This window comes from Petaurus breviceps, unplaced genomic scaffold (assembly GCF_028583685.1).
Source record: "Petaurus breviceps papuanus isolate PSGF00001 unplaced genomic scaffold, PetGlider_PUasm1.0 90823, whole genome shotgun sequence".
Lineage (NCBI taxonomy): Eukaryota > Metazoa > Chordata > Mammalia > Diprotodontia > Petauridae > Petaurus > Petaurus breviceps.
The window spans coordinates 19,831,834-19,849,841 of NW_027187352.1; the positions used below are offsets into that span (position 1 = coordinate 19,831,834).

General features: G+C 39.8%; 1 protein-coding gene across 1 annotated transcript in view; it reads left to right on the forward strand.

Annotated features, from left to right (window-relative positions):
- The first annotated feature begins 9,810 nt into the window (after window positions 1-9,810).
- The window catches only part of CCDC81 (coiled-coil domain containing 81), a 71,229-nt gene continuing 63,031 nt past the window's right edge, over window positions 9,811-18,008 (forward strand). Inside the window, exon 1 of the mRNA XM_069071068.1 lies at window positions 9,811-9,889. Coding sequence (XP_068927169.1) covers window positions 9,811-9,889 — 79 coding nt within the window. The remainder of the gene's footprint in view (window positions 9,890-18,008) is intronic.

The following is an 18,008-nucleotide window of genomic DNA, read 5'->3' on the forward strand; positions in this document are numbered from 1 at the left end:
CTTGCATCCATTATGACACACTGCTTAAACTTTTATTACTGGGCATGATGCCCTGTGACATCAGATTGTTAGACAGTTCAGCTTGGGATTCTACATTTGATTTGGGAGTTGAGGGATGGCTTGTGGAAATCAATCAATCAATCAATCAATCATTCATTAAGCCTTTATTAAGCACTATGCCCAGACTCTTAGAACACAAAACAAAAACAAAATTAATCTCTACCCTTAAGGAGCTTATTTTTAATAGGAGAGACAACATCTGCACACACACACACACACACATATACATCTACTCTGTCTTGTAGATATATACATATGTGCATGTCCTGTCCTAGGACAGAGTCTTGAGGTTTGGGAGTATGGTATGACATATATGTATATGCACATATCAATAAACATTAAGTGCTACTATGTGCCAAGCACTGCACTAAGTGGTGGGGATACAAAAGGAAGCAAAAGATAGTTACTGCCCTCAAGGAGCTTACAGTCTAATGGAGCAGACAACATGCAAATAAATGTATGTAAAGTTAAACTATATACATCTGAACATATACAGCATGAATAAGGAATAATTGACTGAGGGAAGTCATTGGAATTAAGAAGGGTTGGGGAAGGCTTCCAGTAAAAGATAGAATTTTAGTCTGAACTCAGAGAAAAAAGAAGCCAGGAAGGTCAGTAGTTGGAATAGAGAGGGGCCACACAGAGAGTAAATGGAAGACAAGCTTGGGAGGGGAGGGGCGGAGACTGGCAACTGAGGGGACACCAGAAAAGGCCTCCTACAGAAAGAAGCATTTGAGCTGAATCTCAAAGGAAGGCAGGGATCCTAAGAATCAAGGATGAGGAGGGGAGGGCACTTCATGCACAGAGAACAGCTAATATGAAAGCAAGAAGACAGAAAATATAACATCTCATTGTGAGGCCAGTATGACTAGATCATGCAGTATGTGGAAGGGAGTAATGTGTAAGTGGATTGGAAAGTTTGGAAGGGGCTAGATTGTGACAAACTTTAAATTATGTCAAATAAAAGAATTTATATTTGGTCCTAGAAGTAAAAGGAGGTACTGGAGTTTATTACGAGGGTAGCCCTGCCAGATCTAAACCTTAGCGAAGTTTGGCAGCTGAGTGGAGATTGGCTTGGAGTGGGAAGAAACTTAAGACAGGGAAACCATTTAGAAGGTTAGAGTAGTGGCTGTGTCAGTGGAAAGAAGGGCACATATATGAGAGGTTGTGGACATAGAAACAAGATTTGGCAGCTGAGTGCCTATAATGTGTGAGAGTGAAGAGTTGAGAATGATACTGGGGTTTCAGACCTGAGTGATTGAGAAGATGGTTGTGCCCTTGATTATAATAGGGGAATTTAGAAGAGAGGGGAGTTGGATGGGGAAAAATTATGAATTCAATTTTGGACAAGTGGAGTTTAAGATGTCTACTGGACATTCAGTTCAAAATATTCAATAGGTAAAAGATTAGTGGTATGGGACTGGATTTCTGGAGAGAAATTAGGGCTAGATGTAGAGATCTGAGATTTATTAGCTTAGAAATAATTGAACCCACAAGAGATGAGACTACTAAGTGAGAGAATATAGAAAAAGGAGGGGTTTAACAGCTAGATGGCACAGTGAATAGAGCACTAGCCCTGGAGTCAGGAGAACCTGAGTTCAAATCTGACCTCAGATACTTAATACTTACTAGCCATGTGACCTTGGGCAAGTCACTTAACCCCCAATTGCCCTGACTTCCCCTCTCCAAAAAAAAAAAGAAAAAAGAAAAAGGAGGTTCCCAGGACAGAGCCATAACACATGCCCAGAGTTAGTGGGTATGACATGAATGATGAATCAGGAAAGGAAACTGAAGAGTCACTCACAGTGAGAAGACACTGTTGTCCTATAAATCTCCAATCTTAAAAGACTAGGGATGTGATTTTTTAAAATATATTTACATTACAGCAGAACTAGGATGAATTTGAGAGATGATGTAGTCCAGTAATTTTCAAAGTACAGTCCAGGAACCCCTCCCCTGGGTCTCCCTGACTCTCAGGGATTTTGTAAGGTCAAAACTATTTCTATAATAATAAATTATTTTAATTTCTAATATGGTAAATATGGATATAATGCACATAAACAAAAAGTCTTTGTGGGGGGAAGGGTCCTCAATAACGTCAAGAGCGTAAAGAGTTCCTGAGACCAAAAAGTCAGCTCTGATCCAACTCCACCCTCTCCCCACCCTTACCCTGCCTTTTACAGATGAAGATTCTGTGGTGATTTCACAGAATTGAAGAATATAAGAACTGGATAGTAGCTCAATGATCATCTAAACTGTCCCCTCATTTTGCAGGTTAGGAAATCCAGTCACAGAGATGATTAATGACTTGTCCAATGCAACTAATGATATTTTGTTAAACAGGCAGGCCTATTGACTCCATGTCTAGTGGTTTTTCATGGTTAACATTGCCACACTGTTTCTGAAAGGTAGAGCTAGAATCAGGACACTAGGCTGCTTTAATCTACTGAAGAAGGAAGTTGCAAACCTTTCTAGTATCTTTGCCCAGAAAACCCCATGGACAGTATTGGTGTGCTATGGTCCATGGGATCATGAAGTCAGACACAACACAGCAAAATTTTTATATATGCTCGAGGAATTATGATAAGCCCTTTACATTGACCTCATTTGATCCTCACAACAACTCTTGGATAAAGATACTATTATCTTCATTTTACAGATGACGGTTAAGTGATTTGCCCAGGGGCATATAGCTAGGAAGTGTTTAATTCTAGCTATTCTAACCTTCAGATAACCTAAGACTGTAAGCTAGTAATTCAAACATTCAGATAGTTGTTTCTAGTTAGGTTGGTTTCAGGCTCAAACAAATCTTTCTTACCCATCCTTTAAGGGCCAGCAAAGTTCTTACTCCCTCCCTGAAGCCTTTTTCTACTACTCAAGCCTTACATCATTTATTGCCTTTACTACTCATTTTTTTTTAAATGCTTTATTAACTTCTGGTTTACAGCATTCATTTCTGCCAGATTTTGAGTTATGAATTTTCTCCCCATTTTTCCCCTACCCACTGCCCCAAAATAGCAGTTATACAGGATATCCCCTCCTCCAATCTGCTCTCTCCCATATCTTCTCCCATACCCCCTTTGACTTTTCCAGTAGGGCATAGTGGATCTCTATGCCCCAGTGCCTGTATATCTTATTTCCCAATTACATGTAGAATAGTATTAATAATAGTATTTATATTTTAAACATTTGATTTTAAAACTTGGAATTCCAGATTCATTCCCTTCCTTCCTTCTCACGCACCCTTACTGGGAAGATAAGCAATTCAGTATAGGTTGTATATGTGTAGCTATGCAAAACATTACCATAGTAGATATATTGTGAAAGACTGACTATATTTCCCTCCCTCCTATCCCACCTCTCACTTGTTCTATTCTCTCCTTTGATCCTGTCCCTTTTCAAAAGTGGGTACTTCCAACTTCCCTCCCTCAAGCCTGCCCTCCTTTCCATCACCATCCCCCCCGTCATCCTCTTCCCTCTACTCTCCTGTAGAGTGAGACACTCTATTTAGTGTGTATGTCATTCCTTCCCTGAGCCAAACTCAATGAGAATAAGGTTGACCCATTTCCTTATGCCTTCCTGTTCTTCCCCTCCATTGTAACCATTTTCCCTTGCCTCTTCTATATGACAGTTTACCCCATTCTGTTTCTCCCCATCTCCTCTCATTATATTCCTCTCCCACCTCTTAATTTCAAGATTTAAGTATCATCCCTTCCTATTAAATAGGTCCTGTGCCCTATATCTATGTATACCTGTAGACATACACATATTCACATATGTATTCATATGCCCATATACCCTCCTATATAGACACACACACATATATTTCTATTCCTTTCAACTATTTTCATACTGAGAAAAGTTTCATCAGTTACAATTATCATTTTTTCCATGTAGGAATGTAAATAGTTCAACTTTGATAAGTTCCTTATGATTTCTTTTCCCTGTTTACCTTCTCATGCTTCTCTTGCTTCTTGTATCTGAATGTCAAATATTATATTCAGCTCTGGTTTTTTCATCAAGAATACCTGAAAGTCCTTTATTCCACCGAAGGACCATATTTTCTCTTGAAACATGACATTCAATTTTGCTGGGTAGGTGATTCTTGGTTTTAATCTCAGCTCCTTTGACCTCTGGAATATCATATTCCAAGCCCTTCGATCCCTCAGTGTAGAAGCTGCCAGATCCTGGGTTATCCTGATTGTGTTTCCACAATATTCAAATTGTTTCTTCCTGGATGCTTATAATATTTTCTCCTTGATCTGGGAACACTGGAACCTGGCTATAATATTCCTAGGAGTTTTCTTTTTGGGATCTTTTTTTCAGGAGGTGATCAGTGGATTCTTTCAACCTCTATTTTGCCCTCTGGTTCTAAAACATCAGGGCAGTTTTCCTGGAAAATTTCTTGGAGGATGATTTCTGGGTTCTTTCTTTGATCATGGTTTTCAGGTAGTCCAATAATTTTAAAATTATCTCTCCTGGACCTATTTTCCAGGTCAGTGGTTTTTCCAATGAGATATTTCAAATTGCCTTCTATTCTTTCATTTGTTTGGATCTGTTTAACAGCATCTTGATTTCTCATAAAGTCACTAGCTTCCATTTGCTTCAATCTAATTCTGAAGGAATGATTCTCCCCAGTGAGCTTTTGAGATTCTTTTTCCATCTGGCAAATTTGGTTAAGGCATTCTTCTCCTCATTGCCTTTTTGAGCCTCTTTTGCCATTTGAGTTAGTCTATTTTTTAAAGTGTTATTTTCCTCAGTCAAGCTGTTGACTCTCATTTCATAATTTTCTTGAATTGTTCTCATTTCTCTTCCCAATTTTTCCTCCACATCTCTTATTTGCTTCTTAAGGTCCTCTATGGCCTGTAACCAGCTTTTTTTTTCCTTTGAAGTTTTTGGTGCAGTAGTTCTGACTTCACTGTCTTCCTCCTGTTCCATGCTTTGATCCTTTTTTGTCGCCAAAATAGTAGTGCAAAAATGGGCTGCTCTGTTTATTTTGCTTCCTTTGCCTGCTCATGTCGCCACTCAATCACTTGACCCCTGGGCTTTTTGCTACAGTAGAACTCTGCCACCAGACAGGGGAGCTTTGTCCCAAACACTGGGGTTTTCTCAGCTGATGAAGGTATTAGTTGGGTGGCCTCTCTGCAGCCTCCACACTCGCTGGCAAGCTGGTCGAACACCCCAGGACCTCCACCCTAGACTGCAATCCAGATCTGAGCAGGTTAAAGCAAGAGTGATTACCCCTCATACTGGTCACTTGGTCCCCCTACACTCTGCAGGCCAGGAGCAGACCTGAAGCTGCCATGTTGGGGCAGCTGTACAGCTGTGGCGCCTCAGTGGCTTCTCACCCCAGGGGCAAAGGCTAACTGCCTCCAAACTACTGGATCCCAAAGTCCACACTGAAATGACCTCTCACTTTGTCCTTTGCATCTGTGTTGATAATTCTGTAAACTGCCACAGCTGCTGGTGATCTGAAGTCCCTCCTGTCGGTGGTTGGTCAGGCCCACCCTGGGGCTAAAACCTCTGGCTCCCAGAGCACTGCACTGGCCAATTCCTGCCAGCCTTCCAGGTTGTCCTCAGTGGGAGGTTAGCTTCTCAGTGTCATTTTGTGGGTTCTGTAGCTCCAAAGTTTGTTCAGAGTTCCCTTTTACATGAATTGGGGGAGGTGGAAGCTGGAGCCCCACGGAAGTCCTGTTTCTACTCCTCCATCTTTACTCCTCATTATTTTACATTGTATTTAATCATTAATAACTTATTTGTAAAATAAATTGCATTGATACCTTTTGTCTTTACATCATAGTCATTTTTTAATATACTATCCTTATCTCACCCTGGATGAGCCCTCTCTTGTAACTAAGAAAAACAGTTAAGCCAACATCACACCTAGTGACTGATTGGTGCCATTTCACATTGGTAATCTTTGCATGGAAAGTTCAGAGGTGTTTCATGATTTGTTTTTCAGAAATCAAGATTGGTTATTCTTATTACTCAGAGTTTAATTGCCTTTTAGTGCTTTTTTCATTTACGTTATTGTAGTCATTGTATATATTGTTCTCCCGGTTCAGTGCCCTTCTGAATAATTTCATATAAAGCATTTCCATGTTTCTCTGAATTCCTCATATTCATCAATTCTCAAGGGGCAAAAATACTCAATTACATTCATGAAATGAGCCAGTGAAGGAAATGGCAAACCATTCCAGTATCTTTACCAAGAGAACTACAAATGAGGTCATAAAGAGTCAGTCATGACTGAAAAAACGACTCTGCAAAGCCGTTCTTTGTTCAGGGATGGGTCCTGTGTTTCCAGGTTGTTGTTTTCCCCACCACAAAAAAGTCACTGCTATGAATATTGTGGTAATATAGAGGGACCTCTATCATTGACATCCATTAGAGAAATGGATGGTTCAAAGGGGATCAACAGATTTTCTCACATAATTCACGTAACTTTCCTCACATAATCCCAAGTTGTTTTCCAGATTGATTGAACCAACTCATGGCATAGTGGATATAACACTGGATTTGGATTCAGGAAGATGTGGGATTTAAATCCCACCTGAGACAGTGACTCACTAGCTCTTTGATTCTGACCAAGTCATTTGACCTCTCTGTGGTTCAGTTTCCTCATCTGTAAAAAGAAAGTGTTGGACTTGAAGGCTTTGGCTATACTTTTTAAGTAGATATTTGATTCCATGATCAATATAACACCAAGTGTATTTGTGTGCATATGTTCCCTCAGCTTCAACTGCCATTGCATTATATGCAGCTTTGTATTGTTGGTTTACTTTTAAAAATTTTCTTCTGCTGATATCTTTTGTTTTTTGCCTTACCAGAATTTCTTCTGGTATTGCTTTCCCCCGTCTCAGAGACCTATCCTGTATAACAAAAAAAAATTTTTTTTGGCCTTTTGGAGGGCAACTGGGGTTAAGTGACTTGCCCAAGGTCACATGGCTAGTTTTTGTGTTAAGTGTCTGAGGCTGGATTTGAACTCAAGTCCTCCTGACTCCAGGGCCAGTGTTCCACTTACTGCGGCCAATTTTTTAAAGAACACAAAAACATTTTTTTTAAAGAACACAAGAGGAAAAGAAAGACAATCAGTAAAACCTATCAATCCATCAAAAAAAAAAAGTCTGAAAACATATACAATGTTCTACACTTGTGGAACTCCCAACTCTGCAAAGGGGTGGGATGGGTCTGTCTTTTCATATCTCTTCTCTGGTGCCATGCTGCTTAATTTTTCAAGTCTGTGTACCAACTCCTCAACAAGGTTTACAAACTCCCAGAGAGCTTGGGATCCTTATCTTAGGTAACTTTGTATAAATTTTGTCTTGAGTGAGTTTGATGCAAAAAGTTGTTTTTCTGCTCTACCCCCAGAAACTTCACGATTTTTATAAATTTCTAACCATATAAATCTGAGCATTTAAAGTGTTTTAATTAACAAACATCTATTTTCTTTTGCCTTAATTCCCACTCCTTAAAAAAATGGATAGTGAAGGGAAACTACAAATCTACACATTGTTAATCTTAAGCAGTCTGGCTTAGTGGATAGAGGGCTGGTCTCTTTAGGGAGACCGGGTTCAAGCTTTGTTTCTGACCCAACCGGAATCACCCTATGACCTGCTGTGTGACTCTGGTTGAGCTCTCAGCGTCCCAGGCAACTAACTGGAAACTGCTGTTACCATCAACTCCTCACTCTGCCTCATCCTGCATATGCAATCAATTGCCAAATCTTTCGCTTCAACTTACTATCACATCTCTCTCCTCACTCACCTACTATCTTAGTACGGACTCCCTCTCTCTTATCCCATCACCTCTGATCTACCTTGCCGCAACTGCCGCGTCAAATCTTTGACCACTTCAATGCACTCTACACGCAGCTGTCAAAGTAACTGTCCTTAAGTGCAGATCTGGCCACGTGACTTCTCAATCAATTCCAGTGGCTTCCTATGGCCTCCATGATAAAATATAAACTCCTCGGTTTAGTTTTTAAAAGCCACCTACGACCTAGCCTCAACCTATCTTTTCAACCTCGTTGGAGTTTACTCCACCTCCCACTCTTTTTCCATCTGACCAATCTGACCTTCCCTTCTTCTCTCCCACCTTCAGCGGCTCACCTTTGTTTTGGCCGTCCCAAAAGTCTGGAAAGCACCTTCACTCTGAGTCTCTCTTTTCCTTCCTTTTTCTGCTGCTTATCTTCAGTAACGGAACTGCAGCGCCCTCTCACTGCCTTGTATTTAATTTAATTACTTTATACGTATTTGTATTTGTTCATTTTATCCTATATACATACGTATTTATGGATACACACATATGTACAGTTGTCTCCCTTATTAGAAATCTCAGGTCTTTTTCCGGTAGAGACTGTTCCGTTCTTCGTACCTGTATCCTCAGTATCTAGCACAGTGCCTGCAACATAATAGAATCTTAATATTGATCGATCTGGATTGGTAGAGGGAATTTCCCACTCAGTGAAATCACAGGTCTTGTCCAAAACCAAACAAAAGCAAGGGAAAATCCTAAAGACCAAAAGCCGTGGGTACAGTGGAAAGCGTGTTCAGCCTGCGGTTGGAAGGCCTGCAGCCCTGTCCTAGGTTCTGACACCTGGACTTCGGGCAAACCGCTTCACCCCTCTAAACCTCAGCAAAATCCGGAGGACGGTACTTGCCCGACTCACATTTACAGGGGGAGGGTCTAAATGGAGAAAGCGCGTAGTAAACTTGAAAGCACTATAGAAGTAAGAAATTATAATGAGTCTTTCCTCTAGGTCTTCGTCCTTCTAAGATTCAGTTTTGAAAATCTTGTCCCCCCTCGGAAATCTTTGAGCAAACAATACTCAAGATTTCCCTTCCAATTTCCGCGGCCCCCCGCCCCCGCCAATCCCACGCATTGGGAGGCAAGAATAACACTGCAATTGCATTGCAAAGAGGCGCCAAGAGGGCAAGAAAAACATCTCCCTCCCCTTCCCAACTCCTGGGGCCTGCGGGATATCTGATTCTGTGGTTCACATATCCTTCAGCAGTGAAGAGGGGCGAGATACTGGCCACAGAACGCCCCTTATCTCTTATTCCGTGCCCCGTTGCCCCCCGCTGTCAGTCCCTGGGACTGCCCCGACTTGGTTCTTTCGAAGACCTACAAGAGACTGGGGGAGGGGAGGAAGGGTTGAGGCTGGGGGCGGGATCCCCTATTGTGACTCGTCTCCCAGCAACAGCGAAAGCGGCCGGAGTGTCCTAGCAACGCGGAGACGGTCCACCTCCAGCCCCCGTGCTTTGAGGTCCCGGAGTCTCCCCCTTTCATCCCCGCCAAGCCACCCCCTTCTCCCGCACGCATACGCCCAGCCACCTCTCTTCTAGCTTGACCAGGGCTGAGGCTGCGCTGCCACCGCGCCCTTAGGGAGCCCTAAGGCGTCTAGCTAGGGGGACCCTCAGGGGACAGGGAAAGAGGCAGGGTGCTGGAAGAAATATCATTTAACAAGAGAAGCAAAACCAAAACAGAGAGAGAGAGAGAGAGAGTGAGAGAGTGAGATAGTGAAAGAGATCGAGATAGTAAAAACAAGTACAGAGAGAAAAAGGGAACTCAGGGAAAAAGAAGCGGTGCCCTGGAGGTGCCCAGGGGCCGAGAATTAATTTTAAAAACAATATATCAAAGCAAACAAAGCAAAAAAAAAGGTACAAAAAAATCACAAAGAAAAAAAAAATTCAAGCAGCAAAATCCAAAGTCAAGTCACCGCGTTGTTAAAGGAGTTTGGAACTAAAGATGTTGGATACCATCCACCCAGCCCTCCTCGAATTAGGAAAACAGGTGTTCCCCACACTGCCCTCGCTATCTCAGGATGGTAAGAAGTCTGAAGCCTACTGGGCATTCTTAGGGGTGGGCTTATCTGTCCCCTAGGCCAGAACTGAATCTTAAGTGGTTTACAAAGAAGCCATGGATTAAGAGGATGAATGGATGGATGGGTGGATGGATGGATGGATGGATAGATGGATGGATGGTGGTGGAAGGGGCATTTGGTGTAGAAACAAGAATTTCCCAGTTTGTAAACATGAGATATGTTCTTCTTGGGATGGAACCTTGTTTTGGACCGGCTTTAATCTAGATGGGTCCTTTTGGGGAGAGTTACGACCACCCTAGATTCCTCCTCAGCTAATACTTGGAGGGGTGGCCATGGCAGGACTCTGTTTTGGACAGGGGCTGTAGAATCAGTTTTAGCATGGGAAGGGAGTTCAGAGGTCATGTCCAACTCAGTTATTTTACAATTGAGAAATAAGGTCCAAGGCAACTAGTTCAAGGTCGTGGATAGTAAAGGGTATTGCTGCCTCTGGTTGTTTCTGTGCTTCAGGATGGCTCCTTTCTTCTTCCTTGGACCCCTTATTTCTGTTTGCTTTTTGTTCCTATGGTTCCTATTGTCCTACTGAGAAGAAGGGTTTGTGGTTAAGAGGGTTGCATTTGGATGGTGGAAATAGATCGACTCTCCCTATAGGTCACTAGGAGGATACCTTGGGAGGAAATCCATTGAGTTATTTGTGGTAGTGAGTCTGAATGGTTCCATGCTTGGGAAAATGGCTGGCTATTGTCCAAGGTTCCTTCTGACTCTGAATCTATGATCCTGTGCTCCTTTTTGTCAGAGTGGCAGTTTAATGTCTACTAGGTGCTTCAGAAATGCTTGTTGTGATCAACCAATTGATTTAACAAGCTGAGATGTAATAAAAGGGAATGGATGTGTGGGTGTGTGTTTGGAAGAGGTCCTCACTTCTTCGCAACAGAAAACCATACTAAATTGTCTAATTTTGTCATTGTCAATTTGCCTGACTTTTTCCTGCCTTGGTTTTGTTTATGAAATGGAGACTGCATTATTACACACATGCATTTAAACACATGCTACCTCACAGTGATATGGTTTGAGAGGTTCAGGGCCTCCTCAAGGACTGAAGTACAGGACAGGGTGGTCTGGAACAAATGTTTCCTGAGAGTAAGTAAGGAAGGCATTTTCCCTCTCTTTTTTTTCCCCCAACCTGGGCTAGGCGTTTGTGTGCTACAGGCATGGTTTGGAAATTGGGCCTCCTCCCTGTGTACTTGTTCCATAATGTCTGATTCTTTGTGAGCTCATTTGGGGTGTTCTTGGCAATGATACTGGAGTGGTTTGCCATTTACTCCTCCAGAACATTTTACAGGTGAGAAAACTGAGGCAAACAGCATTAAGTGACATATCCAGGGTCACATAGATAGTACGAGTCTGAGCTTGGATTTGAATTTAGGAAGATGAGCCTTCCTGGGTCTAGGCCCAGTACTCTACTCACTGTGGCACTTAGCTGTCCTGTGCACTAGCAACTATTAAAGGAGGGAATTTTTTTTTGCAATGGATAAATTAATCTTCTATTTATTTATTTTTAGTTTTCAATATTCATTTCCACAAGATTTTGAGTTACAAATTTTCTCTCCATCTTTCCCCTACCCCCACCCCAAGATAGTGAGTCTACTGAATACCCCTTCCCCCAATCTGCTGTCTTATATCCTCCCCCATCATCCCCCTAAATTTCCAGTAGGGCAAGATGGATTTCTATACCCCAGTGCCTGTATATTTTATTTCCCAGTTGCATGTAAAAAAAAGCAATTTAAAAAAAACATTTGTTTTTAAACTTTGAGTTCCAGATTTTTTCCCTTCTGCCCTCCTCACCCACCCCCACTGGGAAGATAAGCAATTCAATATAGTTTGTACCTGTGTAGTTATGAAAAACATTTCCATAATTGTTACATTGTGAAAGAATAACTATAATGCCCTTCATCCTATCCTACCCCTCACTTATTCTATTTTCTCCTTTGCCCCTGTCCCTTTTCACAAGTGTTTGCCTCTAACTACCCTCTCCCCCAATCTGCCCTCCCTTCTGTCATCCCCCCTCTTATCCCCTCCCCCCTACTTTCCTGTTGGCTAAGATACCGAATTGAGTGTCTGTGTTATTCCCAAGGAGGGAATTTTTTCATTCTTGCCTTTGCATCCTAGGCATTTCACACACAGTAGACACTTAATAAATATTTGTTGAATTGAATAAATAATATATGCTTATTAAAAAGCACAGTTAGAATGAGTCCTTTCCTGCAAGGCTTCTTCCTCCTATGTGTTGCATCATAGTCATTTACATTATTCAGTTCTGGCTTTTAACCTCCTATATCTCATCCTTTCCTTTTCTTTTGGAGGGGGGAGGACAGGGCAATTGGGGTTAAGTGACTTACCTAAGGTCCCACAATGGCTAGTGTTAAGTGTCTGAGGTCGAATTTGAACTCAGGTCCTCCTGACTCCAGGGCTGGTGCTCTATTCATCTTGGGGCCTAGGCACCCCCCCCCATCCTTTTCTTTTAAAGTAACGATCAGTGGACAATGGGGGAATTTATTTTGCTTTGCCCATGTATCTTTGTTATAGGGGTTTTCTTTTTCATTTTTCAGTTGGAAGGTAAGAGGGAAAGAAAATAAATGCTTATGAATTGAAAATAAAAACATAAAAGTGGTCAAAAGGAAAGGATTAGTGAGGATAAATTAGTAGAGTTTTAATAGAAACATCAATAAAAAAAAGAATAATGATTAAATGCTTTTTAAATCTGCTTGGTTACCTCATTCCCTTCTCATTCATGCATACTCCCCCTCCCCCTCCACTATCCCAAGGAGAGGGGTGTTAGTGTGGGAAGGCATTATCAATAGTAGGGAATATTAACACAAGTTTCTCAGGACAGGTTTTTAACACAGTAACTAATGCAAAGTTGAAAAAGAATAACAAGACAATTTAATCATAGCAGAAGACATAGTAAAAATATCCAAAATGATGGACTGAATTTAGAAGGGAGATTTACATGTCTCAAGGCAATTAAGACAACTTGGGAAACATGAATACTTGTGAAGAAAAAAGTCAAATTAATACAATGATCATTAACATTAACTAATATCATCTGCTGGTATTCCAGTAAACCACCCCCAAAGTTCATTTTGTCAGCCCAATTCATCTTGGATCTCAGATATTCCATGTAGTCTAGTCTGCTTTGGGAACATTTTGTAAGTCCTGAGGGCAGTTCCAAAGTGGTCTCTCCTTAGTAGGTTTGCTTCTCTGGTTCCATATTACTTGTAGAAATTCCTGGTTGTTTTTGCTAGTCATTTACAAAACAGATCTTGTATTTTACTATGGCCTCTTAAACATTACTTCTCCAATAATCAGTAAACCAGTTCCAACTTTGTCATTCTGATAACATTAAATTTGGAACCCAAAATTCATTGAAAAATCAGAGAACATCAGTTTCAAATGCCCCTTGCTTTTCTCTATTTATCTAAACTCTGTACCTGACATAAACACTACTAACAACAAGCTAAAGGAAGAATCTTAAAAAAAAAAACCCTGAGAATCTGAATAAAGAATAAATGATTCCTTCTTATAGAAGCTAGGGCTGAGTGCTTTTCAAAAGTAGCATCGACTCCATTATCTTTTAACTTTCTATGATGTAAGTTGACAAACTGCTACATTGATATATTTAAGAAATTAAAATACAAACTGAAAGGGAAAGCAAATTGGAGAGAGGAGCAGCTAGGTGGCACAGTGAATAGAGCACCAGCCCTGGAGTCAGGAGGACCTGAGTTCAAATTTGGCCTCAGACACTTAATTAACACTTGCTAGCCGTGTGACCTTGGCAAGTCACATAACCCCAATTGCCCTGCCATCCCCCTGCAAAAATAAAAAAAAAATACAAACTGAAAAATCAAAAGCTAAATTTTTTTTTAAAGCAATTGGGGTTAAGTAACTTGCTCAAGGTTACATGGCCAGTTATTTCTGGGTGTGGTGCTAAGCATCTGAGCCCAGATTTGATCCCCAGGTCATCCCAACACTGGGGCCAGTGCTCGTAATTGCTGAGCCACCTGGCCGCCCCTAAAAGCTAAATATTTTAAAACTTCACAGAAGAACTCTTTTTTTTTTTTTTTAAGCAATTGGGGTTAAGTAACTTGCTCAAGGTTACATGGCCAGTTATTTCTGGGTGTGGTGCTGAGTATCTGAGGCCGAAATTTGATCCAGGTTTGATCCAGGTCATCCCAACACTGGAGCCGGTGCTCTTACTCGCTGAGCCACCTGGCCACCCCTAAGCAATTGGGGTTAAGTAACTTGCTCAAGGTTACACGGCCAGGTGTTTCTGGGTGGGTGCTGAGTGTCTGAGCCTGGGATTCGATCTCCAGGTCTTCTCAACACTGGAGCCGGTGTTCTTACTCGCTGTGCTACCTGGCCGCCCCATCACAGAAGAACTCTTAAAACCTTCCAAATTACATATGTATAGTTACATATTACAAATATTTCATCTTTTTTTCAAAATTTTTACTCAATTTTTGCTTTTTTCAATTTTTACTTTATTTAGAACTCTGAATTTAAATACCATTTAATTTAAATTAATTCCAATTCAATTCAATCCCCCCTTAGGAAGATTAAAGACTGATAAGAATTTAATCCTCACATAAAAACATAGATTCAGAACACTTTTTATAAAAAGATAACCTTAGATACACAAATGAATTTACTTAAAAGTTGCTACATTACCTTCAATTGTAGCAAAAAGTCCTTGGAAGGAATGTGCAAATACACTAAGTAATTCCAAACTGTATACAGAGTGCACATCAAATAAGTTGTCTGTAGTTGTCTTCAGTATTTACACTATAGGACGACCTGTATAGACAAATATTAATCCCAAATTACATAATAAACTTAAAATTGATTTCTCCTTTGAGGTAACACAAGATATTCCATAAGTTACTTTCCTTTAAGAAATCTGATTGTACTGAAATTCTTTTCTTCATAAAAAATCTGAAGATGTTTCTGATTTTTCCTACTTAAATGTATTTTATTCTTTCTAATTACATGTAAAGATAGTTTTTAACATTCATTTTTTATAAGATTTTGAGTTCCAGATTTTTTTTGCCCACCCTCTTTCCCTTCCCCTTCCTCTTCCTCTCCTCCTTTCCCAAGACAGCAAGCAATCTGTTAGAGTTTTTGATGTTTCTGATTTTATCTTGAACTACTTAATAGATTCATATTTTGGTCCCACAAACTCTCACATCATTGTTTAATTATTCTGAAAAATTTAAGGACTATTCCCAATACACAAATAAATATAACTATAAAGAGGCAGGTGATAGATTGATAAACTGAGATAACTTGTTTAATAGCATAGGATTAAATTTTCAGGTCCACAAATTTCTCCAATTTTTTTTTTTTTTGCTTTTTGGAGGGAGGAAGGTAGGGCTATTATTGGGGTTAGGTGACTTGCCCAAGGTCACACAGCTGGTGTTTGTGTTAAGTGTCTGAGGTCAAATTTGAACTCAGGTCCTCCTGACTCCAGGGCTGGTGCTCTATTCACTGTGCCACCTAGCTGCCCCTCTTTCCAATTTGCTTTTTTTTTTTGGAGGGCAATTGGGATTAAGTGACTTGCCCAAGGTCACACAGTTAGGTTTGTGTGTGTGTGTGTGTGTGTGTGTGTGTGTGTGTGTTTAGTGTCTGAGACCAGATTTGAACTCAGGTCTTCCCGACTCCAGGGCCAGTGTTCTATTCACTGCACCACCTAGCTGCCCCCTCTCCAATTTTCTTAATGCCAAAGAACACAATAAATTCTGACTTATCATAAGCATCTCATTAGGAAAGATACATTTCACTTAAAATGAGACTTGAATAAATTCAATTACCCTTGGATCTATCTTCCAAATGGTATCCCACAGAATCTCAATTTACAATTTCAATTATTTAGTATGATATTTTACATAAAGGCTATTTGTTCCTAGCATTAAATATTATTGGGTCCACTATTTCCAGCTAATTCATGCCAAAGAATTTAAAAGTGGCAATCTGGTGTTAGGTTTAATCTACCTCAATCATCCCTCTTGAGTACATTTTAATGTCATTCAAATCTGGGTCCTACAAGCTCAGAAAGAGACCATTGCTTATCATTTCACTCATAGCTCTCTATATCTTTTCCCTATGTACTTCCAGATTAAGCTACATTTTTATTATTGCTGTAGGTCCTAATAAAAAAAACCAAAAACACTAAACCACGAAGAAGTTTCACACAACTTTCCCACTTAAAGCCAAAATTTCTTCAAACCTTCCTGTCAACATACTTAAACCTTCTTTTCATTGTTATAATGACGTCAGATGTCATTGGTCCTCTTCAAGAACAAAGGATGGACAACAACAGTACATCTTTCCCGTGCTCTGAAAAATCCGCACCTTCCTTTTTACTTTCATATTCATCCCTTAAAACTTCTTTTATTTTGTTTACTCCCTAAATCTCCTTATTCCAATAATATCTAACACTATTGTTCTCTAATCTTCATTTTGCTGAATTTCTCCTTAAATATTTAGTAAATGTTGTTAGATAAAACTAATGACATTAAATACTTTTATTCTGAAGGTGCAATATTGACTGTTACTATGCCTGTAACAATGAAAACTTTTGAACCATTGCCAGTTCTGTTATTCCCTGAGAGATGGAAGCAGCGAAAATCCTTTAAGATGCTTCCTCCCCCTCCCCCCACAGTAATGATAAATATCTTTAACAGCTTACAAAAATCTTGGTCTATTTAAATAACAATTAAATTATTGTACATTATTCACAAAAGTAACACAAAGCATTTACCAAGCAAATTTCACTTACATTTCAAGGGGCCTTCTTAAGTAAACTCTTTTTTTTGTGGGCAGAGAACATTTAAAATGTGAAATGCAATTCTTTTTCAACTTACAAGCTTCTCTCTAATCAGAAAATAACCTTCCTTTCTTGGCTGTAAAACAATAAATCTGTCGTTTTTGGGGGTGCTTTTATTTCTCTTAAATTCCAAAGAACATTGATCTCAAAACTTGCTATCCTATTTGTTTCAGCATTGATGAAAACATTTAACCCCAAATCTGGAGATGCATAGTAGAGAACTTATATTTCAGTCATAAATTCAGTTTCTAATTCATTTCTGAAATAGATTTCTACAGTTTGAGGAGAAAAAATTCCTTTGCCCCTCTTATCTATTCTCCTATTGCACCCCCAAAGCTCCTCAGAATACAGGAATGCAAAGTGAGAGAGACTTATTCTGAAGTCTTAACTAAAAAGGAAAGAAAGAAAGAAAGAAAGAAAGGAAGGAAGGAAGGAAGGAAGGAAGGAAGAAAGAAAGAAAGAAAGAAAGAAAGAAAGAAAGAAAGAAAGAAAGAAAGAAAGAAAGAAAGAAAGAAAGAAAGAAAGAAAGAAAGAAAAAGAAAGAAAGAAAGAAAAAAAAAACCACAGGACACAGAATGGTTTTTCTTTCTGAGTTTCATTTGCCCAATTTTCTAAAAGCAACCTTAATCAAATGTCATGGACAAACCTTACATAGACACACAGACACAGGTCAACAAACACATGTAAGAGATAGTGGCTTCAATATTTATTTCCTGGGCAGGCTGTTGTTACTAGCTTTCACCTGATATTTTCTCTCCTCTGCTTACAGAAGTCTTTGGTAAAATTTGACTACACCACTGATGGTTTATATATATTGCCTTACTCTGTTTGATTGTTGAATATCTCCCTATCTCAAACACAGAAATTTAGAATCAATTTGGTTTGTCTTTCTGTAGGACCCTGAATTAAAAATAAAGCCAGTAAGTCCCCCCTTTTTCCTTAAAAGATATACACTTAAAAAAAATTTCCTGGGTAGGAATTTTAATTCCTCAATACTTAGAGGATGCTGCTGGAATTCAATGTGTACTTTTTATGGTTGGAAACATAGGTAGATCCCTATGTTAAGATCAGGAAAAAGTTGTCCATCTGGTGCATACTCAAATGATAATTTTTCCTCACCTCTGTGCCTATTTCAAGAGGAGGTCTTTTATGGAGATGCATCTTGATGAAGGTGACCCATGTAGGATGACCTGGGATTTATTGCCAATTAATTGCCAAATTCAAAAGCTGTAGCTAACACAA